The sequence below is a fragment of the Eleginops maclovinus genome, chromosome 3 (assembly GCF_036324505.1).
Source record: "Eleginops maclovinus isolate JMC-PN-2008 ecotype Puerto Natales chromosome 3, JC_Emac_rtc_rv5, whole genome shotgun sequence".
In the NCBI taxonomy this organism is placed as follows: Eukaryota; Metazoa; Chordata; class Actinopteri; order Perciformes; family Eleginopidae; genus Eleginops; species Eleginops maclovinus.
Window position 1 is genome coordinate 15,587,051 of NC_086351.1, and position 25,371 is coordinate 15,612,421.

The window sequence follows — 25,371 nt, forward strand, 5'->3', positions numbered from 1 at the left end:
CCTTGCTTAAACACTTCTTGGTCATTGACTCACATTTCTCCTGTTTACCTTGCCATCAAGTTTTCTTGGAATCAAAAGCACATTGTTATTCTAAGTGTGTGTGTGTGTGTGTGTGTGTGTGTGTGTGTGTGTGTGTGTGTGTGTGTGTGTGTGTGTGTGTGTGTGTGTGTGTGTGTGTGTGTGTGTGTGTGTGTGTGTGTGTGTGTGTGTGTGTGTGTGTGTGTGTGTGTGTGTGTGTGTGTGTGTGTGTAACATAGTCTTATGAGCTTTCGGAAGGCTAGAAAAAGTCCTGGGGGGGGGGTTGTAGATTTGATGCAGGTGCAGAGTATTATGTCCTGGCAAAAATCTCTCATATTTCAACAGCCCCGTTTAGAGAGAGGGAGGGAGGGAGGGAGAGAGAGAGAGAGAGAGAGACTCAGAGAGCCAAGAAAGCATTAAAGATATGGTGTATATCCTCAAGACACACACACACACACACACACACACACACACACACACACACACACACACACACACACACACACACACACACACACACACACACACACACACACACATTGCTAGTGAGATTCTGGCCCAGTGTGTATAGAGTAAGGTGTGTCAGGGTAATTGCTGTTAAACTTGCCTAAGAGAAGCGAAGCTCCGTGTCCTGGTTGTGACGGGTCTTTGATTGTTAGGATATTATAGTATGTGTGTATTTCTGTGTGTGTTTGGTTAGTTTTGTTGGGTCAGTCTGCATGATTTTCTATTTCTCATGCTATTAGAGTTTATCTTGGCACCAACACACTCTCACAGGGCTGAATTAAAGCCAGGGAACATATTGTACCTTGTGTGTCTTCTTCTGTCATACATTATACATCTGCTTTTTGTTCGTCATTAATTTATTCTACAACTTGCAAAAGCTCATAACAATCCAGTTTTTCTATTGCATAAAACAATCCTCTATGCTGCTGATAAACATTTCAGTTCCCAAATGGTGGTTGAAGTATGACAATACCTCACCTGGGATTTTTCGAATCTGTGTTCTAACATTAAAAACCTTGAAAATTACACTTTTGCCGATACATTTAGCTTTTTATATGGCATTTAAGGCTTCGAGTAAGCTCAATAATTACTTGCAGACTTGTAGTGTACTCTGCTATGATATTTAAAAGGTTAAGTGCTATGTTTTTTGGTTTGAGCTTTATGTCATGTTTATTTTTAGAAACAAAGTATTGCTGACATGATGTACAGTATGTGAATTAAAAAACACCTAATTGCTTCCGAGTAGGTGGATGTATATCCATCTCAATAAATATAACAGAAATAACCTTTTAATATATTCTCTGTTTCTATGAAACACACCCACTGCACTATTCTATGTGTTTGGATAATGATACCATGTGCCTCTCAGGGTGTTTTCACATTTGGTCCCTTTCAGCCCTCTAAACGAACTCAGATTGATGACTCAGCATTTTTTGTGTATATGTGAACAATCCAACCGTACTCAGATCCCTTTAAAACGAACCGTACTGAGACTACCTCGGGAGGTGGTCTCAGTACGGTTCGCTAAAACGTCAGCGGTACGGTTCGCCTAATCTGCGCATTGTGAACACAAAGCGCACCGGGTTCACTTCGCCTTTTTGCACAGTATTGTAACCTTCTTCGCTTGCCGTAGAGTGGTCACGTGACTGCGGCCGAGAAAACTCAGAGCGGTAGAGAAGTATGGCAGCAGCAAGCCGTGGTAATGGTAATGGTCGTAGTTGTCATCGCTTTTTGTGTTCATATGTAATCTGAATAACTCTATTTTCCTTACGTATGTGAGCTAATTTAACCAGAAAAACACAGGAGAGCAAGCATAGCAGCAGACATTTTGTTCCAAGTGAAAACTACCCAGAATGCAGTGCAGTGGGGGTCTGAGAGCTCTATAGGACCTAGTGTGAACAGAAACAGGACTGAGGCCCCATCAAAGCTGAACTGAACCAGAAAGAGAACCCGGTCCTCTTTGTAATAACTCACAATGAGAACACAAAAAGAACTGAGTTTGTTTTCTTTTGGTCCACTTAAAGAGGACTGAGTTTCATTATTTTAAAGGGGACCAAGTTTGAAAACACCCTCAAAGAGAAGACTGCAGTCAAGTTTGGGTCAAAGCTGGGGTGGTCATAAACTCATTTCACCTTCAACCATTCTTTCTCAAATAGTCATTCATTTCCAAATCTCAAAAGTCCTTAATTGCACTACGTCCTTCCTTTTGTTCTCTTGATTCACCCTTGTTTAATCAACATTTGGAATGCTTTATGTTAACCAAACTACATGAATTATTCCTCATCATATTCTTTTGTATTTTATCAAACTTTCAAGTGGCCACCAATGATTCAAACATCATGACTAATTTCACATCATAGATTGTTGGAGCCAGTCGTATTGGATTGTAAACCTAGCAGCAGTAAACGTTTCCTTTCTTTAGTGCAGCCAACTAGATAGTGAGTCAGTCTCCTAGCTGCCAAAGTACCTATTTCCTGATATCGTTACACTCCTGCAGTGCAGAGCATGAACAGACAGATAAGGAGTCAGATTTATGACTGGAAAAAGTACCTTCCGCTGCTACTGATGGCTGTTTGAAAAGGGTGTGCATGTGTGTGTGAACATGAAATAATTGGTCTAGACGGCTTTTCAGAGGCTTTGCAGGGGACACAGATTTGAAACAACTCACATACAATTCTGTTCTTTAAAGAGAAAATGGCACGAGTCATTTTAAAAATGTTTTCAACTTTGATTTCTGTTTCTGTTCATTGTGATCTATCTTTCCATCCTCTTCTTCCTACATGTCTTGTATAAATCAAGTTCATTTGTTTTACTTTGATCTATGTTGAGTTTACTATACATCCATCCCTACAAACATTTAACCAAAGCCACCCTTAATCCCCTCTGTCTTTGTGGCAAACACTCAAAAGTTTGAGTCTCTTTTACTCTACTTTGGTTTTGACTTTGAGGGTGGTTAAAAAATACACAAACCAACAGGGGTGTATTTTCTTTCTCTTTCAAGAGGCTTATTCAAAGAGAACCTACCAAAGATCAGAGCATCTCTCTTTAGCCCTGATAAATCACTCCCTACTCTGTTTAGCAGGAAAAATGCAAAAATTTTTACAGGAGGCTACAGAAGTCTGTGTTGAGCGGTGTGTTAGTAGATGTGCTGCTAATTGTACATACAGTGTCATAGCCTGACTACGTCATACAGTCTGAAACTGATCCATAGAGCTTTGATTATGGGGCGTGTTTCAACCGAACCAGGAAAAAAAATGCCTCTTCGCTCAATTGGATAGACCTACAATCAATTAACGTAGTATGTGACGTAGATTAAGCGACACACACTTGATGTCAACGGAACTCATGTAGGAAGGACGGCAAAAACATATTTTCTATCGATAAAAGCGTTTATCGCGTTCCTCTGTTCGTCTTTCAAAATGAATGCAATGTTGAAATCCTGTAGAACAGACTCGATGGCAGAATCTAAACATCCTCGCTCTCCAGCGGCAGCCATGTTTGTTTCAAACGAATTCAACCCCAGCGCTCTTTAGTGACGTAGTCGATTACGTCCCTGTTGATCATCTTTCCATCATCGTATAAAGCCCGCCCTGGCAATCTGATTGGTTCGACTGTCGCAAGATCGGAGATAATGTTTCCCCAACGGAGCAGAGCCAGACCGAACTTCCCGACCAAAAATGTTATGGGCGGGGCTAAATTCGGCTGGCACCCAGGATAACAGTGTCATGCACCGGCCCCGGTCCGGGGGAGATTTGTTTTGTAAAAAAAAAAAAAAATGGCAACGGCAAACGGAGCACTCTGAAACAGAATCAAAGACATGGTGCAATGAAACAAATACATTTTGAAGTTTTTTGGGGACATTGTCTTGTTATCCTGTTATGAGAGTTCTGAGTCTTTACCACAACGATTGTGTTGTTGTGTATAAATGGCCAATTAGTTCCACTAATGAGTGTTTTTTTAGTGATGACGTTTAATGGTCAAGTGTGTAATGATTATATCATCTCAGCAATATCTGAGGATACCTATACCCAATGAGCAGCACGTTTAATCTAGGCTAGGCGCCATCATGGCTGTTTGAATGGTGTCACACTGTACATCCGTGAGCACTTCACATTATTGAATCATCACATTGACTCATTTGCCTGGAGTCGAATGAATGAATCAAATATTGACAGTTGATAATGTACAGTAGTTTGTCCTTGTTGAAGCTATATTTGCTGTGTGAGTTCGAATGTCGCTTAATTTTTATTAAGACCAGTCGTACTGAAGGAAATCATTCGAATGTGACTTTTTCCTAGATTATATCCTTCCTTAACGTGCTTCAAGGTGAAGAATCAGCCTATGCCTACTCCTTTTTTGTTATTATTGTTCTTTTGACACTGACTATGAGCTCCTCATAATTAATCCTATGCAACAGGCTGGCTGCTTTTCAGTGTGGTTAGAAACATAATCCACTTCCATTTAAAGATAAATAAATAAAAGGGCAACATATGCCGTTAGAATCTTTGAATGATGTAGATGAGTGAATTACTCCTGTGTTTGTGACTAAGATTAAAATGGTGAATATAATTAAAATCCACAGTTCTTTCATTATCCCTGTTGTGATGTGGATTTATTATCAATTAAACTCATGATCCCACAAATCTGTAGTGAATCAGCTGTTTATCATGGGATGTTATTATCTGCATGGCAAAGTAAATAAACGTCTCACTATGCAGAGACATAAACATACCCACCTTGGTTGGTATTCTGTGGCACATTTTAATAGTAAATAAAAATCTAAATGCAGACGCTCTCATATGCAGACACATACACTGCATACAAATACACACAGCGCATGGTGCGGGGCACAGAAATGTGTGCAGCTCAGGAACTTGCATTTAATGAATTCACTTCATTCTCATATAAGTCATTGGTCTATGCCGGGGTGTGTGCATGCATGATGATCCTCTTATTTCACAGTTCAATCAACATATTAGGATATACTTTAATCCCAGATTATTGCTCGTCACTGGTTGTTTAGGGCTGGATTAGTTATCATTAACTCAGGCAGATTCACACAAATTCACATCATATCTAGCTTTCCGTTCATCTAGATCTCCCTTCTGCCATACAGTGTGTTAATGACATTTAAATTAAAACTTTTAGAGGCTTTGGTTAGTGGATAGCTAAATAACTCATGATGACCATCCTGTACTTAACTAGAGTACTGCTCTGTGTGTTTGATATATTGAGCGTGAGACAATCTGTGAAGAAATGCTTTTGTTTTTTTGTTTTTTTTTCCCAAAGTGATTCACTTGTCAACACCTGGAGGAAATGAGAAGAACTTTAAAACTAAGAACAAACAAAGTCAACAGAAAGCAAGTTAGTTTTAGGATTTTTTAAAACCTATGTTTTTCTTTCTTAAATATAATTACAAAACTATGAAATTGTCTAATTCATTAATAGATTTGAGGCTAAGGGCAGAGACATCAGCCTTCAGTGCTAAGGATTTACAACAAAACACCTGAATCAAATGTTTGCTATCCAATAATAATGTTCAAAGGATATTTTTTTCCACCCTATTCCTGAAAATTGCTCTGTTTGCAGGAAACAGTGATTTATTTGGTCTCCTTTTAAGTCTGTCAGCATGCTTCTGCAGGTGCTGTCTGTGCTGGAACACACACAGTAAAATCAGTTGGAAAAAAAGGAGAGGAGGATGAGAGGAAGTTATAGTAGAAGGAAGAGAGGTATGAACAACAAAGAAAATGCCCCGAGATAGGAGAGAGGGATGGAAGCAGAACGATAAGGAGGGAAGAAAAGAGCAGAGAAGATGAGTGTCTGCAAAAATGGAAACACCCTGAGCAATGTGTCAGAGCCATGACTTCTAAGGCTCTGACATATTGCTAAGGAAATGATCAGTCAGCACAGTTTTACAGCGCTCATCACTGACAGAGTTGAAATGCAAATACTGCCCAATGAGCTTCCAGGACACTCTGTACTGTATGTTGCTGAAATGTAAAACCCAGGTGTTATGGTTCTCTCTGTGATGGGGCCTTACATGACAAGATCAATGGCTTGTCTTTATGCTGAACTCACACATACATATATATATATATATATATATTATACATATCTGCCATATACATCTGTTATACGTAATATATGTATCTGTCCATACCTCCTCATTCAACAGAGTAAAGTATTTAAATACTTTCAATGTATTCCACATGTGTATATATTTTACATCCTTAAAGCTTTATTGTTGTTATTTAAAATATTCTTCTCTCTTTTTGCACTATTTTATTTATCTTATTTGCACCATGTATGTTGAGTTGTTGGAGGAGCATGGGATATAAGATGTTCATTGCGTATACGTTGTATATGCTGTTGTATATGCTGTGCATATGACCAATAAAACCTTGAAACCTTATGCCAATTTGTTATGGCAAAATAAGTGCGCTGCTTCTCACCTAGGACATTGTATTCAGCTCATTTCAATGTTTTAAATACATCCAAGATGAAATGTTCATCAATCGGGACACTTGAGGAGATGCATTAGACTATGCTATCAACAGTATTGGCTTGTCATCCAAGTGACTAAATATATTTCCCTGACTGTCAATCCAACAGTGGTTTTATTCATGCCTGACTAAACCTTCCATCCTTCGATTTTCCTCTTTCTCCTTCTTTAAGTCAACAACATTTTTCAACAAAAAAGGACTTCCTTTTAATTGTGTCTCCTTACAAAATGTCTCGATTGGGAGGCCTTGTTGTACTTGATGTTCTGATTTCCTGAATAGTGGTTGTGCTTCAAGTACTTTAATTGTGTCTTGTGTAGCCTTGTGAGTTTTTATGCTATTAATTTATTTTTTAAGTACCTGAGTTTGATGGTACTCACTGTTCTCCTAGTCAAAGCACTAAAACTGAAGTATCTTGGCAACCTTGAGATTGTAATTAAATGGTGAACTGCACCAACAGAAAACCTGAAAAAACATGAAAGCGCAAAACTTTGATTGAATTTGGATCGTATTGAATGTAGCATATTGTTCAATGAAGGCCGCTTGCTTGTGTTCAATATAACCTTAGTATTTACTGAACCCACATTTGGCCTATGTAACACAATGAGTGAACTCATAGGGCACCCTTCAAGCTGATCAAGATCCCTCCGCTTCGCGTCAGACTCCCTGATCAGCCTGTCGGCTGATCTTTTCCCCATAATGACCGCCTCGCTGAAGACCGCTTATTACACAGCAAGATACTAAACAAATTAACGACTCGACTCGCAATAGTTATTGAAAGGATTTTATTGACTCAAAAATGATCGTATTTCTCCGTTCAACGGCCGACCAACGGCTGAAACTGTGACAACAACAACTTTACGGCAGCACTGTTCGAGGTTTACTGTAAATGTTCAAGTCTGTTCACAGTTTCTGATCCACTAACAAGTTTGTTAAACACGGCAGAGCCCAGACCGTGTTCCATAGTGTTGACTTCCTGTCTGTCTTCTTCTGGTGATTGTCTGATGTCCAGCGCTCCATCTTTTAACCACTTTTCCTTCTCTTTCTCGATCGTCCTTAACAACGGTCAATATAGTCTTTGGCAGCGGTCTGTACTACTGGATTAACAATGTGTCACATGTTTGGATTTGACCAATCAGAATTGAGTATTCAACTGCGCCATGTAATAAACATTAATATTAGCTGCTCATACTCTAAACTGAGATAGGCCTTTTCCAGTGTTTCCATAAAGCCAAATCAGTAAATGTTCGCCTTGAATAAATATGAACTATTTCTCACTCGTTAGGGCTGGCAAGAAAAAACGGCATTATAGACTTGTGTAATCAGACAACACTTCCCAAAACCAGATGCCGAGATAACACTATTATAGTGAGACATAAAGGAGATAAGATAAAAGAGTGTCCTAAATGATTATCAGGGATATTTATCCTGCACACATACCGATCTATAGATAAAACACATTTGTACTAATGCGGCTTGAAAGACAAATGTGATATTCGTCAATCAATGTTTTGATGTGTTGTCTGATAAATGTTTTTCTCTCTTTCTGTAGGTAGGGGAGAGGCAACATGTGCTGGTGACGGAGGAGTCATTTGACGCCCAATACTATGTGTCTCACAACAAGTTCTATGAACAGGTAAGATAATGGTTCAAAGTCTTCAGTAAATGACTTGTGCGCTTACTCCACAGGACATATGTAGTTATCCAACCTTTGGTGATCAAAGTTAAAATCAAGTTTCATTGGCTGGCATGGATATCAGCATCTGCGAAAGGACAATTCAACACGCTCAATGTTTGTTGATGCTTCTGCATCTGATGAATCCTAAAATAGTCAAGTTGGCCTACAGACTTTCCCCCATCAAAATCAAATACATTGAAAATGCAGTAAATGAATCTGTGTTTGATGATTTTTTTCATAATGTGAAGCTAATCCAACCCTCCCTCATTTTCACACTTAGCAAATCAGGTCAGAAGCTTTGCTTTGCATGTCACAGAGCACTCACAGCAGGTGTCAGAATCTTAAGCTTGTATTGACTAAAGTAGGTTAGCTATAACATCACACACACTAACAAATACACACACACACACACACACACCCTGCGGTGGTCTTGAGAGCATTTGGCTGCTGATAGCGGCAATACTTTTTGCCTTTTTTTACTGTACTAACATTAAGGTCAGCCCTAAAGACATGAACATTCCATCCTACACACACACACACACACACACACACACACACACTCACATCCGCATGGCTTCAAAGACCCTCTCTCAACCTGTGAAAAATTCGCTTTAAAACATCTTCAAATAAATCAATTTCCTCCTGCTTTAACCATCATCAGAAACATGTTTGAAGTTATGCTTTTTATTAACAGGGAGGGCAGGGGATGGTAATAATTTTTCCTCCCCTCCACTTTCCTCTCCTCCTCTCCACCCCTCCTCTTTTGCACCTCCTTCTGCAGGATATAAACTAAAGTTACAAGTGTCACTCGGTTCATGTGTCTGTTGTGGGGTGCACACTCCTTCATGCGTGTGCATTTGTGCATTTGTAGGAATGTGTGTCATGTGTGTCAGTTGACTGTACTCCAGAGGAAAGCCAGCTGACATGTTTGATGTTTTTCCTCTGTCGTTTTTTCTTTTCTTTTTTTGGACATTAAGTATTTGGCATGAACTCTTAAATCACACTGACTTGAAAAAATAACATGAAAACACTATGTACCAATATGTTCCTGAATCTGTCCCCCCAAGGGATACACCCCCGTATCATGTATACTTTATGTCTACATCTACAGGACACACAGGCACATACAGTACAGACACTCGAGGCTCTATACACAGTACAGCTGTCTGATTCGCAGTAAAAAGTTGTATTTAAGCAACATTCTTTCACTTTTTAAAACTGAAATGTATTGTTGGTGCTATACTGTCATCACACTTTAAACTGAGAGATTAAACTTCACTGCACATATCTAACAACATCCAAAAGATGTGATAAAGAAACCTGTAGAGAAAATAGAGAAAGAGGTTAGATGTTGTTTTTTTGTTGGGAGGATTAGTTTTTTAAGGGGCAAAATATCGGGAAAGCAGGGATCAGGAAAGAAGTGCAAAGAGTAGTGGGAGCAGAGACAAGCGGACCGAAGTAGGCAAGGGGGGGGGGGTAGAGAGAGGTGTGAGTGTGAACAAACGGCCTAATTTCACTTTTACAGTAGATAGAATAGACACCCATCCTGTGTGTGTGTGTGTGTGTGTGTGTGTGTGTGTGTGTGTGTGTGTGTGTGTGTGTGTGTGTGTGTGTGTGTGTGTGTGTGTGTGTGTGTGTGTGTGTGTGTGTGTGTGTGGGGCTGAGTGAGGAAGAAGGAGGAGGTGTCTCCAATGAAAACGGACAAGGTCTTTCATCATTTAATCATCCTGTAATGGGCCTCAAATGACCCTCACCTACACACACAAAACCCACTCACCTTCCTCCCCCACAGCCCTGCTGTTTTGCCTCTGTGCTCTCAGCCTGGTTGCAAGCCACTCACACAGACACACACACACACAGTGGTCAGAGTGTCGAGCAGCAGGTGTGTTGATTAGGCAGGTGTGGTGCTGGCTGTGTGTCTGTCCGGCCTGTTCTCCATTTCCTATCATATTCCACCAGCTGGATAAAGACTGACAGATTAACTCTGAGCCAGGTTTGTTCCTGCCATCACAGCAGCAACCCTCCCTCCACCAGTTCACATCTATTCACGACCCAGTCAGTAGCTTAGTCCCGCAGAGCCTTGTAATGGTTAGACAGACCACCACAGGATCTGAGTCAGCATGCACCCACCCTCCTGAAGTTTACCTGGGCAACACATTATATCCTCCGCAGCTCCAAGGTTACTGTTCCGCTGCGGAGCCCATAGGGATCAATACATCATCACATTATTATCGTTACTATGATATTGTTTTATGTTTAAAAATATCATAACTGGCTCCAAATTGCTCAGCTGTCTGCTTATTCAGAAAGGATTGCATCATGTTTTAAATCAGAAGGTGAACACAGGGTTATACAGTGATATGTTCTTTTTTCACTTGAGTAAAATAATGCATTATTGGTTGTAATTAAAATAAGTCCTTTACTTTGGTTGTGACTGCAATTGTAAATACGACCAATAATCACAACACAAATCATTATAATAGTGTTTGCAAGAGAGATGAATCTGAGAGAAGTAAAACCTTTCTGTAAGCGAACAGCATACATCAGTGTCTCTCTGTCAACTTTGTGGTTAGTTTGGAAACGGTTTTAAAGTATGTCAATAAGAACAAATTCCATTTCACACTAGGCAGTAATTGTAACTTGTTGTTTTTTTCTTCCTTTCTGTTGTGATCAGCTGAAATTGTTAATTTCCATGGTGAAATAATAAGACAAACCAGCAAATCCCAGTGGTTTTATCACACAGCTGTGGCCGTAGTTTTCGACCTTGAGGGCATCGATAAATGCAACTGAAAAAGCTCAGCTCTGGTCTTTTTTGTAAGCAAGCAGGGACTAGCTAAATAAAAAATGTGAGGGAGCATTGAGGAAACAGTTCTGAGCAGTGGTTTATTGAAAATGTACATGATAGATGTGGTAAAGTATGCAGATGGGTGTAAGTTGCTGAATATATCTCACCTCTGGAAAGTAATTGTTCAATGAATACATTCACACATGTTTATGAATGATTGACTGCGCTACTTTTTGAGGGTTCTTAAACTTTATAGTGACATTAATTATAGTGTTTGGTTCCTTCTTTGCAGGTGCTGGTGCCTATGAGGGCTGAGTTTAAAGGAAAGATGATCGAGGTGGACATTTATGAGGCAGGAAAACACTTCCTGAAAGGCCGACCAGTAGAAGACAGCAAGCCCTTCACTCCCTCCATTGCTGCCCCACTGCAGAAAGGAGAGGTGTCTGGCATGACGCAGGTAAACCGACACAAAAACACGTGCACACTTCCAATAACTTTGTTTTCCAAGAATTATGTAAACACAGTCTTCAGCTCATGGCTGTACAAATGATTATCAGTTATGGTAGCATACACATTAAAACAGAGTTTACTTGGCGGTTAATATATTACAAAAACTCTTATTTTTAGTCATTTTTTGTGGGGCAAATTAGTAAAAAGTTCAGTGCCGTTTATATTTAACAGCTTTAAATCAGTTGCCAATGTGGTATTATGTACAGTATTGGTGAACATGAGTCTACCAGGATCCAGCCTGTGTCTGTCAAGCACTGTAGGTTCTTTCCTTATCAAAACCATAAAAGTTGTGTTTACAACACACTATTGAAAAGTTGTTCAGTCAGCAACTGAATAACGTGTGTTTGTGTGAGTGTGTGTCCACCTTTTTAATCCATTCTGGCTTCTACAGTTTGTGGAAAAGCCCCAGTGTATCAGGCGTGAGATAAGTAATTTAAGATAAGCTGTGGCTGGCTAAACTGTCCTCTCTTCTTTTCTGCCATAAATACACACCCACTTCCACACACAACACACACACACACACACACACACACACACACACACACACACACACACAAACACCCACACACACACACACAAAACCCCATGTTAATGTATCTGTTTCACTGCATGTTATTTTTCACTCTGACTAGCTGGAGCTTATAGCTCAGGACATGGAGTCACAGAGCAGAATATGATACACTTTCTAATTTCACACTCCATCAGCCTTTTACTGCCAGAAAGAGAGGGAGGGGAAGAAAGGAACTGACAGAGACACGAGAGGGGGGGGGGTCACTGATGAAGAGGAAAGCAAGCAGAGAGAGAGAGAGAAATGGATGGCAGAGAATGAGATAAAAAGAGCGAAAGAGAAAGGTTTCACAGGAAGCCAAGCGGCGCGTCACTCTGCAATGAACAGTTCAGAAGTGGGGAATAGACCTTGCAAAACGAGTTACCTCATAAAGTCTGCCGCCCATCCAATGCACAAGCTCTCCCATCACTTACTGTCCCTCTCACTCTTTCAACATTCTTGAACATTTTCACATGCACACATTCTTTATACTGGTGTGCACAGTTTGTTTCTCACACACTGGCCTACGCTATGTCTGGTCGATGTACTGTAAATACCTTTGTCTGGATATTTCCTGATGACAAGTATTACTACTCCCGGGGTCCAAATGTGTCTCAGGAGTTTTTCTCAGAGGAAAATGTCATTATCTCTACACTCATTGAAAAGGGTGTCTTTGTCACTTAGAATATTTTAAAATGACAAAAGCTGAATAGGACACAACATTTCTTTGTGTCGTTTCACACATGTAGTGTCTTTGGACACACCTGGTGCTTTAAGGTTTGGGTTGTTAATGAAATGTGCTATGGTTATTTTATAAAGTAGGTTGAGACTAGAACAATAGGTTCATCCACAAAAAAGGAACTCACCACGTGTCATAAGTGTAGTTGAAATTGTGGCATTTGAGTGGGGGAAAAAGGAGGCAGACCAACTTAACATTCAAATCACAAACCGATGGAGAAACAGACTTAGCGGGTGACAGTTCAGTGTATGACCATTTGAAAAATTATGTCTCTGCTGTCCACAGCTCATTGACAATTAACATATTGTTATATTAAGTGATCTCCAGTGAGGCCGCTCATGATCTGTAACCCATAGCCCGTTATAGCCAGCAATGTCAGCTCGTAATGACACAAGAGTGGCACTGGAGCACAATGCTAATAGATAATTGAACTAATGGCTTGGAAACACAGCAGTATCTGTAGGTTACACACACAGCCCCCTGGTATATGTGATGCCCATGAAACCGATGAAGTCAGCATGTTAAATAATCTTGTTGTAGGTGAACAGTTCTAATTGAAAGTATGCATGCACACACATGTTTTCAGTAATACCCATGTATACACACATGCATAAGGGCATGCACCCCTGCACACAGACAGTGGTTATACATATTTGAAGACCATCTTTTATCTTTGAGTCTCTACGCGAGTCCACCACACACTGAGCTGAATGTGTATGTGAGATGAATGAACGTTTAGGGAAAGGCAGATACATGTTCACCTCCATGTCTTGCATCAGAGTCTTTAATTACAGGTTTTCGGCAGCGAGCTCGAGAATTCATAAAGGACCATGAGGAGAGAGATTGTTTGATGAGGTGCAATGATAGTTGAGTAGCTGATAGAAGGACCTATTGTGAGCTTTGCTGTTTCGTCTAGGATGCAGAGAAGCAATGTGAGAATAAGAGAGTGGCAGATAAGTGGGTGATTTGAAAGGCAGAGGAACCCACTAAGGTCTGCCATTTGTCGAAAAAGGAACAAAGTGAGAGCTCTGTAATTTTTGCAATGAAGAGAGAGATGATTGCACTCCAGCCAGCATCCATGCTGCAGTGTGGGATTGGAGAAATATGGCTGTATATATGAATGGATGGATGGATTCATAGAGGAACAGCTTGTGAAAGCTTATGTGGATTGCTTGGGAAGGATGTACCCGAAAGTGGAAAAAATAGATATAATTATAAGACATGATGACTTCGATGCACTGATGGATGAGGAGATGAAAAAACGCATGGATGTGTGGTTATATAGACAGGTCGATGGATGGGTGAGTAGTGAGGATGGACTCATAGTGATCTGCTTGCTCACTGTTCTTTGTCCATGCGCATCCCGAGACTCTGTCCTTTGTCGACCATGACATGTTCTTAATGGCCTCTGTGTTTTTGCTGTTCATTCCGAAGAAAAAAACTGAGGTTTAAGAGGGTGAAAATGTTGCTTTTTATTGGCATGGATGACAGCCTTTCTTCTGTTTCTCTCTCTTACTCTCTCTCTATCTCTCCGTCTGTCAGACATTTATTCACCGAAACAGCACTTTCTGCAGAAGGGGAAGGACAGTAATGAGTCTTTTAGTGGGACACAATAGCAGAGAAAGCACTCAACAAGACGGTGCAGAAAAGAAAAGGAGAAAGTATCTTCAGCAGTACTCATCCTCAGATGAAATTATATGATAGAAGAGGCGGGGGGAGGCCAAAAAAACGAAAAACAAGTGAAAGGGAGTACGAACAGGGTAGACGGAGAGATCAGGACACAAAAAAGCAGCTTGAGAGCCACCAAATAATCAGGTCTTTTCACAGCATACTTTCTCAAGGGGACTAAGAGAATAGTGAGAAGAAAACGGCTCTGCTCCTCCCAGGGGAGCAAAGACAGCAAATTGATAGTTGAAACACAGAAAAGAAAAAGGAGAGAGATTGAGATGGACGAATGCAGGTAGTGAACAATGTCCCTCCATGACCACACATTGACACATTTTTCTTTCTATTTTTCTTACTTTGCTCATTACATTTCTCTCCATTACCTCTTTCCTCAACTGCAGTTTTAATCAGTCAAACCAGTTCATGTTTGTGTTCTTTACTTGTGTAAATGGATGACAAGAGAAATACATAAACACAGATTGCGTGGACGTAGTCAAATTGTAACTGTGTCTTTGTATACTCTAGCACAAGCTGAGTGGGTGGGATTGCTGGTATTTTGCATCATTATGCTTACATAAACTACAGGTTCATTGGTACAGCAAAGATTACACATGCTCGTATACAAAGATCCTTGCACACAGACACTGATACCAACGCGCAGCCCCCCCCCCCCCCGGTGCGCATGGCAGACTCTTACTTGCCGCAGGCTGTATGAAACACTGGCTTTACACACACAGTCATGGTGTAGACATAGCACACATACACACACACACCACCAACACATTTTTACTAAAATCTGTATCTCACCCCAAACAATTGAACTGCTCTGTGTTGACATGCAACTCTTATGGATTGTTGCTTTGATGTTGCGTTATGCACCCATCGTGTTGTCATCTGTATTGTCAGGAAAAGAACAAAAATCAAAGATTAGCCCATCTCCTCTGGTCGGGATACAGTTAATCCTCTCAAGTCTTTTTTTCATTATTTGAAATGTCAAAAGGTTTGGCTTGGCCTTTGCATGACTTTGTTTACTCTAGTAGCAAATCATTTGTTTTGCCTTCAAAACAGCAGGCGTAGCTATTTTAAGAAATTCATTTAGCATGTCAACTTGTATTACATGGCCTGTGCTTTGTGTATACTTCAAGAACCAAAGTCAGTCACATAGGATGTCAAGCCATCAAAATTCAGTCTATTTTAAGTTTCTTTACCTAACATGTCAAGTGGCATTACGCACCCTTGTTGTGTTATGTTTATTTAAAATGTCAAAGGGTTTAATATGCCCCTTGCTCTGAGTTTGCTTTGAACCACAGATGGAATATTGAAATAACAAAGCACTTTTGCTTTTTTGTTTAGTTATTGAGCAATCTTGTTTTGGGGATTTTTGTTCCACGTTTTCATTAAGATAGCCTTTCCCCAGAATGTGTATTGTGGACAAACTCATCAGCAAAGCTCTTCCACAGATGAGTCACCCATGGCTTTCCATTTTATTCACATGTTACCATCCACGGCTCAACATGCTCTTCTTAACAGAATTACAGCTGCAGTTTTGTTGAAGTTTTACTCTCAGCAGTTAAGCATGGCCTCAGGTGACTAATTGTATAAACTTTTGAGTACAACTTGATCATTGTCCCACATGACAGCAGCAGCTCTGGGAAACCCTCAGATATACCTCGAGCCCTAAAGGGTTTGCCTTTCCATCCCTTCTGCTGTTTAGGTCAGCAGCTATACAGAAGGATAAATGAGAGAGGATATTTTATTTGGGTTACTTGGAAGGCATTTCGGTGTGGCTGCATAAGATTCAGTGGAATGTCCAGTCTTTTATATCCTCCACCTCCAGTCAACAGTTTAATGATTGTTGGCAGTCTAAAGTTTAGTGTAGGCTTTTACTTTTCACATATTTTACTACTGTTTAATTGTGCATATGGTATCCCCAATAGTAGGCAACAGGGAGGACTGTCTACCCTATTACTCAATCACCTGAGACACCTGATGTAATGCTGTATTGTATTATGTCAAATTAAAACTGAAATATGTCCTTGGTTGTCTAAAAACCACCTGAGGCCTTTTCCTTCTTTGCTTGCAGGCAAATATACAATATTACTAAGATAACACAAGATTTATTTTCTCTATGTAAGCTTGCGTGCCTTCTCAATATGAAACTGATCCTTTTTTTTTTGTCAACCAAGTATGTGTGTACGTGTGTCCGTGTATCTGATGGTCTGTATAGCTTTCTCCTGAAAGCATCTATGTCTGTATAAGTGCCTTTCATGTGTTTGACACATACTTGGAAACTTAACACCTCAAACTATACACACATAATGTTTTTCTGTATTTAGTTACTGTGACTGTAAACCTTTTCTATGAGAAAACAACTTGAAACTTCTGTGTGTGTGAGAGAGAGAGAGTCATGTCAGTCTGATGCTCATATAAAGCAACTGTCTATCAGCTGGGGGGTGCTGCTGGTTTGGTGATGCTCTGGTGCGTTTCCCACATGGTGTCAGAGGAAGCCGTGTGTGAGCAGGGTGACTGGTTTCTTTAATGATGTTTTGGGTTTTTCTTATGCAGCAAGTAAATCTTGTTCAGGTCTGCACCAATGTTGTTTATGGCACTGTCATGCTCTTTCATAAGACTGCTAGAATGTTCTCAGAATGACAGGTTCTTAGGGCTTACGAGCCAGAAGAAACTCTGAAAGATAAATCAGGAATTGTCTTTGAATGGATTATCAGATAACTTTAAAGGCCTTGAAATTTAAAGTACTGTACACATCTACTGGAAAGTCAAGCGTTTATGCAGCAATAGAGAAGAGGAAAAACAGTACAGATTCACACAGGGATATGAAACACATTTAAATTAAAAATTCTAAAAAAGTATATACAGATAAGTAACGGTTTTAAAACAAACTGTTGACCTGCGGACACTAGTTGATGCACTGTTGTGTTTTTTGCTTCTGTTGACTTAGCTGTAATTCTGTTTTTTCTGTTGCGTAGTTGTAGAAAAACAAAGCCAGACCAAGCCATGCACAACCAACTAGAATATGAGTTTATTGAATATGTAGGTCAGTTTTTTATCTGGAAGAAATTGAAACCTAGATTGATATGATAAACCTTTTTGTTGATTATTTTCTTATGTTACACAGTGGCGTGTGCCTATGTAAACGTGTATGTTTTGTGTGTGTAAGTCATCTTGCACATGTTTAAACAGTCAACGTGTAACAACACACGTGGCATGAAGAAACACATCGTTACATCGTGTAACTTAATAGCGTGTTTGGATTTGGATGTTTTGTAGGTGTGAGTGTGTAAAGTGACAACATTTGCACAGATTAAAAAGAGGAAGACAAAGAGAACATGACCCAAGTTCCCCACTGAGCTTCTATTTCTCTTTTTGAGTCCCATAGTGCTCCAACAAAGTATCAGAAACATGACTTGTTATCTTGTTAATGTTAATGTCTCCCTCTGTCCAGCTAAAAATACGGCTGCAGCTCTTTGTGATTGTCGCTGTGGCTTTGTCAAATCACCCGTGACTAAATAGGCTGTTACAGTATCTGTTCAGACAAACACACACAACACACACACACACACACACACACACACACACACACACACACACACACACACACACACACACACACACACACACACACACACACACACAAACCACTTCCATAGTCTTTGTGTGTGTGTCTAGAGTGACACTGACAGCTGGTGAGGATCATGTGAGGAATGAGACCACTGTGTATTGTGCTTTCTGGCTCTCGTGATGTGTTGTGTGTGTCTTTGTGTGAAAATATCAAGTGTTTTGGTGAAGTCTGCACTAGACACCCATGTGCAACTTTGGAATTAGAGCAGAGTTAGTCAGACCCAGACAGACATTGGGGAGTCCTGCAGTTTGAAGGAAAAGTATCTAGCTGCGCTGTACCCCAGTGCAGTCTTAGATGATTTTCGGGGAGGATTATTTCATTCGGTTCTACCGCTGTGAGCATAGAGACAAAATTATCCACCACGGGCCTTCACGTACAAACACACTTACTCACAAATGCCAGGTTTCTTACCCTCTCTTTCTCACAGACATATGCACAGGCTCAGCATGCCACATAGCAGGTGGTGAACTATCATTGAAAGCCACATCTCTCATTTTTTTCCTGCCCCTTCCCCTCATTTCTTGTCCGTTTTTCCACTTCTCCCCCCCCCCCCCACCTGTCCCACTGTGCTGACACACACCTACTGGCACTTGGATTTTCACTTATCCTCCCTACTAGTAATAGATTTTTAGACTGTACAATTCAGCGCCTCGTCTGGCACCCCGTGGTTAAAAGACACCTGCAGAGAGACAGATGAATAGATGGGCCGGGAGGAAGGCAGTGTGCTCGGCCTGTCAATGCAGAGAATGATAATGGTTTTGACTCTCACCTTTGTTTTTAATTCACCAGTCCTTTTAGTCTGGTTCTTCTTTTGTCTCACTTTCCATTCAATTGTTTTCTTCTATCCCAATCTTATTGAAGTCTTTCAGTGTACTTTCTTTAGTCATTTTATCATTTAGTCAATGAAAAGTTATGAATGATGAAAAAAATGCTCCGTTCATTCATCTTATAACTAATAAACCAAAAGGACTATTTTTTTCAAATATATTATTGCTGAAGAGATTGGCTAAGTGATTTAAGCCCAACAGATCTTGCTGTATTCATTTTTGATCACACGTTTACAGTTAAGAGGCTCAGTGACAAGTACCACATGCACTATGACGGGGACTTGACGTGGCTACCACCCTACACCACAGCAAAGCACACTTACTGGATTCCAAACAACGAGGCAGCAACAAAAGATGATATTAGTTTCGCCATGAGGGAGTCCACAGAAGATCCTAACCTTAAGCAAATGTGGACACATCCGCCAGACCTCTGTTACTGATTCTTCCTCCGCCTATTGTCTGTAACTGCAAATGACTTCTCATAGAGGTGTCACGTAGGCGTTGCCGGTCACAGTATCCCTCCTCCATTGTGTGTAGTAACAGAGGAAAGCATTCAGACAACGGTGAGGAGAAGAGTGGGTGGCAAGGTAGCGTTCCCAACCATCAGAGAGGACAGGGAGCCATGTGAATGCAACACATGTAGGTGTGCACCAACTCTGTTACATACAAATACATAGTGTACATACAGGATGAGCTTGCGTTTGTACTCCACAAAATCTGTCATTCTTTAAATGGTCATTTATAGGTCAAAAGTTCTGTGTGCATACAAAATGCTCGACAAACTTTTCAACAATGTCTCTGAGTTTTTGGGGAGTTTCCTAAATATAACTTTTCCTAATTATATAAGATGCCAAACCAATAGATACCAAGCCGAGCCAGAAGTTGATAAAATAATTCCTTAAGTTGGCTTAGCGTTCTACTTTGTTAGGATGTAGAGAGACATCGCACTTTCAATCAATAAAGAAGAAATAAGTCAGATTACAGCCGGAAGGTAAACAGAGACCTGATTTAAAGGTTATCCTTGAGAGAAGCTGATCAATCGCTCAATATCCCCCTGCATAATCTTCCCCAACGGTGATAAGGAATTGTACAAACCGTCATGCATGAGGAGACGTATAGGAACTACCACAAGGTCATCCTGATAGAGGTCCTGCCCTCTCAGATGTTGACACGTGTTGTTTGCTCCTGTCCCATCTGTCTATTGCTCAACTCGAAAGGGCCACAACTTAATATCTCAAGTAATGTAAAAAGCAAGAACAAAAAAGGATTGCAGTCGCTTTTCTGTTTGTTGGTTTAAGAAAGAAAAAAAATGGATTTGAGATGAATAAAGTGTATGAAATATTATTAATATGCATAACCATTTCAACAATCATAATTATATTGAATATATTATCACATATTTTGCTAAATATAAGTTAATGTGGACGGCTGCTAAATGTTGCACAAATAATGTGAGGCATATTTTCCTCTTAACTCTTATTTTTTAAACTTAAGAGGTTAAACTGCTTCATCAAGGCAAATTGTGATCAGTGAGGGGGGGTGGAGGTCAGGGGGACGTAGGGCTGGTTATTCAGTTTTTCCATCTGAATTATATTCACACCATCATCTGAGAAAGTACTTAATTTTGATGTTGCTCTAATCACAGTTGCTTTAAGTGTTTGTTGGTTTTTAAGTTATTCATTTTCATGTTTTACTTCGAGTGACATTCCCAACACCGTATAATGTAGTCCAAAGCACCCTTCCATCCTCAAACTGAATGAATTGTCCATGTTTTTATAAGAAGTACTCGTGTTATACTTGAGCTTTACTTGATATGGAAACATTGTAGCAGAGTAATGTGAAAATGGTGTGCTACTGAGAGATTAACTCAAGCACTATCACAGTCCAGAGCTCTGAACTACATCACAATGCACCTTCCTCAACATCAGTGTGATTCAATACACAGCACTCTGTAATAATTGGATCACTACAAAACTGCATTAACTGCTTTACACAGAGATAATGGCACCCTAATTGAAATGCACTCATTTGCATAAAGAAATGGCTGGTTTTATGAATGCTTTCATCCACAAAATATTGGAATAAGGAGTGAATTTATGTTTATTATTGAGTTTGCAACTTTCAAATGAAACACAGTTATACAGAGAAAGATGGAGATAAAGTACTAGTAGTTGTAAATGATGTCACCACATCCTTATATCAAGTGTTATCAATAGATGTGTTTCTAAATGTTCATCCGGATCAGCAGCAATGATAATCCCACTCAAAAACATATGTGTTTCATGAATAACCAAGGGCTGAATAAATGTGATTAATTGGATTCATGTGTGCAAATAAACTCCAGATATTTGTTTAAAAACATAATCTGAATTCGATCCTCCTTTTCTCACCATTGATCTTCCCCATCTTTCACTGTCACATCCTTTTAGCTGTAGATGTCTTTTTAATAGTCCAACACATTAAGACTGAACAGATTCCTCTGATTACTGACATTTGATGCATTGGGTCACTGACCACTATGCTGTCAAGCCTCGATGTTTGATTTGTGACTGTGGCCAGTTGATTTAATCTAAACACCATCGGCTAATTAGGAATTATGAACATGACTTTTGCTTTGAGCTGCAGCAATCTGTGTCCTCAAGTGTGTGTGGGAGACAGCCCTGCTGGGCCTTTGTGCGCGTTGGTGTGTTTGAGCACGTTGGAGTAAAAGTGAACATGATATCACAAGAGATATTAACTATTTAGCTTCCAGTTAACTTCTTGTGTAGTCTGGCAGGGAGTCAAAGTTCCTCCTCCTCTACAGCAGGTAGCAGTAACATGCTGTGGCCTTTATGACAGGACAGTATGTGCTATGTTGACCTTTTTTAGGCCGAGACCCTCGTGTCCGTAAACATGCAGCACACAGTTTGATTGAAAATCAAAAGAGACAAATAAGCAATGTCCCCCTCAAGATGTTCATAAAGTTTTGTAATATGATCACAGTGTGAGGTTGACAATAAATCAATTACATATTAAACATGTCTACCTTTCTTGATCTGATTTTGATGTGATTGTTTTTATTTTTGTTTGCCCCCACAGGAACCGATGGCTAATGGCTTCCAAGGTCCCTCTTCAATGTCTTCTCCATCTCATCTGTTGATCGGTTCCTACAGTGTGGACAGGGAAGTATTGAAAAAGCTGATAATCGGGGTCACCCTGATAGCAGCCATCTTGTCTTATATCGTAGAGAAACTGTACACATAGAGTAAATGCCAACTAAAGAAGTTGGTGGAGCAGGGGGAGGTCAGTGGCATCACTGGACCCCAAACTGTTTGTTGGAGGCGGGTGATTTCTATTGATAAAACTGTGACTGTAAATCCCGTGTAACGTACTCCACATTCTCTTTTTCAACTGATTAACCACAAGAAGAGGTCAGTGTCACCTTCACACATGTATAGTTTATTTCAATGCTCGGTGAGAAATGTCTTTTTTTGGTACAGTTAGATTTTAAAATAAACTGAGACCTTTTAAGTAAGGGGTGTAGTTGTACTATGATTTCATATTACTCCGCTGGCTCCAAGCAAAGTGATGTTCGGGTCTTCTTCTGTCATTGAAGGATGAGTAACTGCATGGGCAAAGACAGGTCAGCAGTCTCTATGGACCTTAGTAAACACTTTTTATAGAAGTATTTTTGGTACAAATAACACCCAAGGTAAACTTGATTTAAATATAACCTATTTGACGTTTCATATTTCATAGTTTGGTAAAGTGTTTTGGATCATGTTTTCGGGTCTATGAAGCTGTTGCAAGGATAAATTAAACACAACTCTATTATTTAATACTTGCGGAAATCCCCGCAACAGAAGTGAGGATGATGATGCTGTCGGTCCCGGTTCAGCCTGCTGAGTTACAGAGTGATTCTCAATAGATGATCCAGCATGTTTTGTACTGAGCGTGTCGATTTCCAAATAGTTTGTTATAGAGTTGTGCTTACTTTAAAGAATGGTATTTTATTCTGTGTAAAAGGGTGTGTGTAATACTTTGGTTAAGCTTATTTTTAACCTTCAGTTCAAAGTATTTATTTTTGAATAACCGACATAGAAAGTATATTTTCAGATCTTCATAACACACTTCTTTCTTTGAGACTTTGAAGCGGTTTTACACCTGTTTTAGTTTTTTTTTGTCATGTGATCTCTGTGGCTTTTGTTTGTAATCTTCAGTTGTTGCCTAATACTGACCCATTATTTTATCTTAAAGAATACCATGTGATTTGTTTGATCTGCATGTGTCGGTGCAACCTGAAAGTATTGTTTCCAAACTGTCTCACTGACCTGTAGTGTCTTTAGCTGCCAACCCAATACAATGAAGGTGAACATGGACAAATGTATCAGGAATGTGTATACATTGCTAAATACCACTTTAGGGGAATAATATCTGTTTTGCTTTATTAGAAATTCAGATGAAGTGACCCTGTGATACAAATACTCTGTTTTTCTTTGGGTTAGTTGTGTTGTACAAAATCTTAGTCAGAATTAAGGCAGAGGTTTTTAGTTGTATTAGTATTGTCGCGACCATCGAAACCTGTCAATAAAGGAAAACACATTTTGTGACGTGAAATAATTGATCACTGACTGATTGATGGAATTATTTACATATATGACATAATACACTATGGCTTTATATATGACATACTATGCTCTGATTTTGTCAGGCTTTTTTTGTAACATACTTGATTTACCTATTGATTTAAGGCGTGAACGTTTCTGACAAAAAAACAACACAGATCATGGAAAGTGCTTTACTTTATTTCTATTAGAAATAAAAACAGGGTTCAGAGTTCATACAATATGTAACCCTGATCTGTGTCTCGAACTTTTCCATAATGCTTTCTTACATTTAAGACACTGTGCCTGGAAATTAATTGAAAAGTGCTTAAAATGGATGATTAGGAAGATGCAGAAATACATATGAAATACTAAAGTAGTGTGAAATGAATACGGGAGGTTCCCATGTCTTTTAACGTGCTCTGTATCGCACACTTATTCTCATGAATAGAGTCTATTTGTGTTTCTATCTAATGGCTTTCTGTTTTGAGGTACAACAGCCACAACATGTGCTCTGAAATTTCCAAAAGTTAATAATGCATGCCCCAATTTGTGTGTCGCATTGCACTGGCACATGTGTCTGTCAGTATGTCTGCTTTTATACATGCCCTGCTTACACTCCTAGTCACAAGTGTCTCTTTCAGCTTGTTTGCGAGCTTGTGTGTGTGTGTGTGTGTGTGTGTGTGTGTGTGTGTGTGTGTGTGTGTGTGTGTGTGTGTGTGTGTGTGTGTGTGTGTGTGTGTGTGAACGCATACATGCCTGTGCCGATATAGTGTCTGTAGTTTCCATCAGTGCTTAATTTAGCAGAAAGCCAGCATGCGTTTCTCTGTGTGTGTATGTGTGGTACAGGAGTGACAGGACTCATCACTCTCATCCAGAAAGCCCTGTTATTAGACGTACCATTGTTTGTAGCCTACACACACACACACACACACACACACACACACACACACACACACACACACACACACACATGTATGGGCAAATGTTGCACAACAAGAAAACTTGCACACAAACACAGGCACCAAAGCTTTATATTACCCGATCAAATGAAGCGTGGCTCACACACAGACATACACACTCACACACGCTAGCTTTGTATTATGTGATCAAATGATGCGTGTAGCTATGAAGCCTGCTACATCCATCCAGCAGTGCCCCATATTATTCTGCAGTCATCCATACTGTGTGACAGTTCTTTTGATGCTTTGTAAGCACATTTCCTCCCTGTGTATGTCACTTAGTACACTGCATTGTTCTCCAATGAAATATGGATGCAGTGACACTCTTTATGTTTGGGAGATCATCACTTACTATGAAATATTGAGGCGGGAACCATGGAAAGGAGATCATTATTCACTTGGCATCATTCACTTCACTCGTTTCTAATAAAAGCAAGAGTTTCTGAATTCTCGTCTTAGTTGCAGCTGTTGGCAATTTGTCATCGACACAGTGAAGACCTTTTGATGCAAGACGGAGTGACTTTGGACACGGGACAAATGCAAGGGAGGTTGAACATAAATGCACTTGCCTGTGTCATTTCTCATTTCTCTTGTCATTTCATATAATTGCTTTAAGAGTTTTGAATTCAAGTGGTTCAGCTTGCATAAGAAGGGCGTCTATGTTTAGATACCATGTGTTTTTAAAAGGGCTGAGATGCCACATTACTGAGTGTGCAACATATAGTGAAGTGCCTCAGGATAAATCATGAGTTTGTTTTGAACATGTTATGTTGTCTTCCTAACTGATGTCACTTGTAGATCAAACTAATGTGTTGCATAAATATATTAACTAAAATAAATGTAACTGTTAAAATTGTACAAACCACTATTTACAGAATAAAGCTCTAGAAAATGTGACCACTCCGCCGCAT

The 25,371-nt window shown here is 39.8% G+C and overlaps 1 protein-coding gene across 2 annotated transcripts in view; it reads left to right on the forward strand.

The window, feature by feature from the left end:
* The window catches only part of cdkal1 (CDK5 regulatory subunit associated protein 1-like 1), a 202,282-nt gene extending 178,764 nt beyond the window's left edge, over positions 1–23,518 (forward strand). For both annotated transcript variants that reach the window (XM_063880271.1, XM_063880270.1), the window contains exons 13-15: positions 8,077–8,160; positions 11,280–11,444; positions 21,994–23,518. In XM_063880271.1, coding sequence (XP_063736341.1) covers positions 8,077–8,160; positions 11,280–11,444; positions 21,994–22,158 — 414 coding nt within the window. In that variant the 3' untranslated portion in view covers positions 22,159–23,518. The remainder of the gene's footprint in view (positions 1–8,076; positions 8,161–11,279; positions 11,445–21,993) is intronic.
* Positions 23,519–25,371: the final 1,853 nt, after the last annotated feature.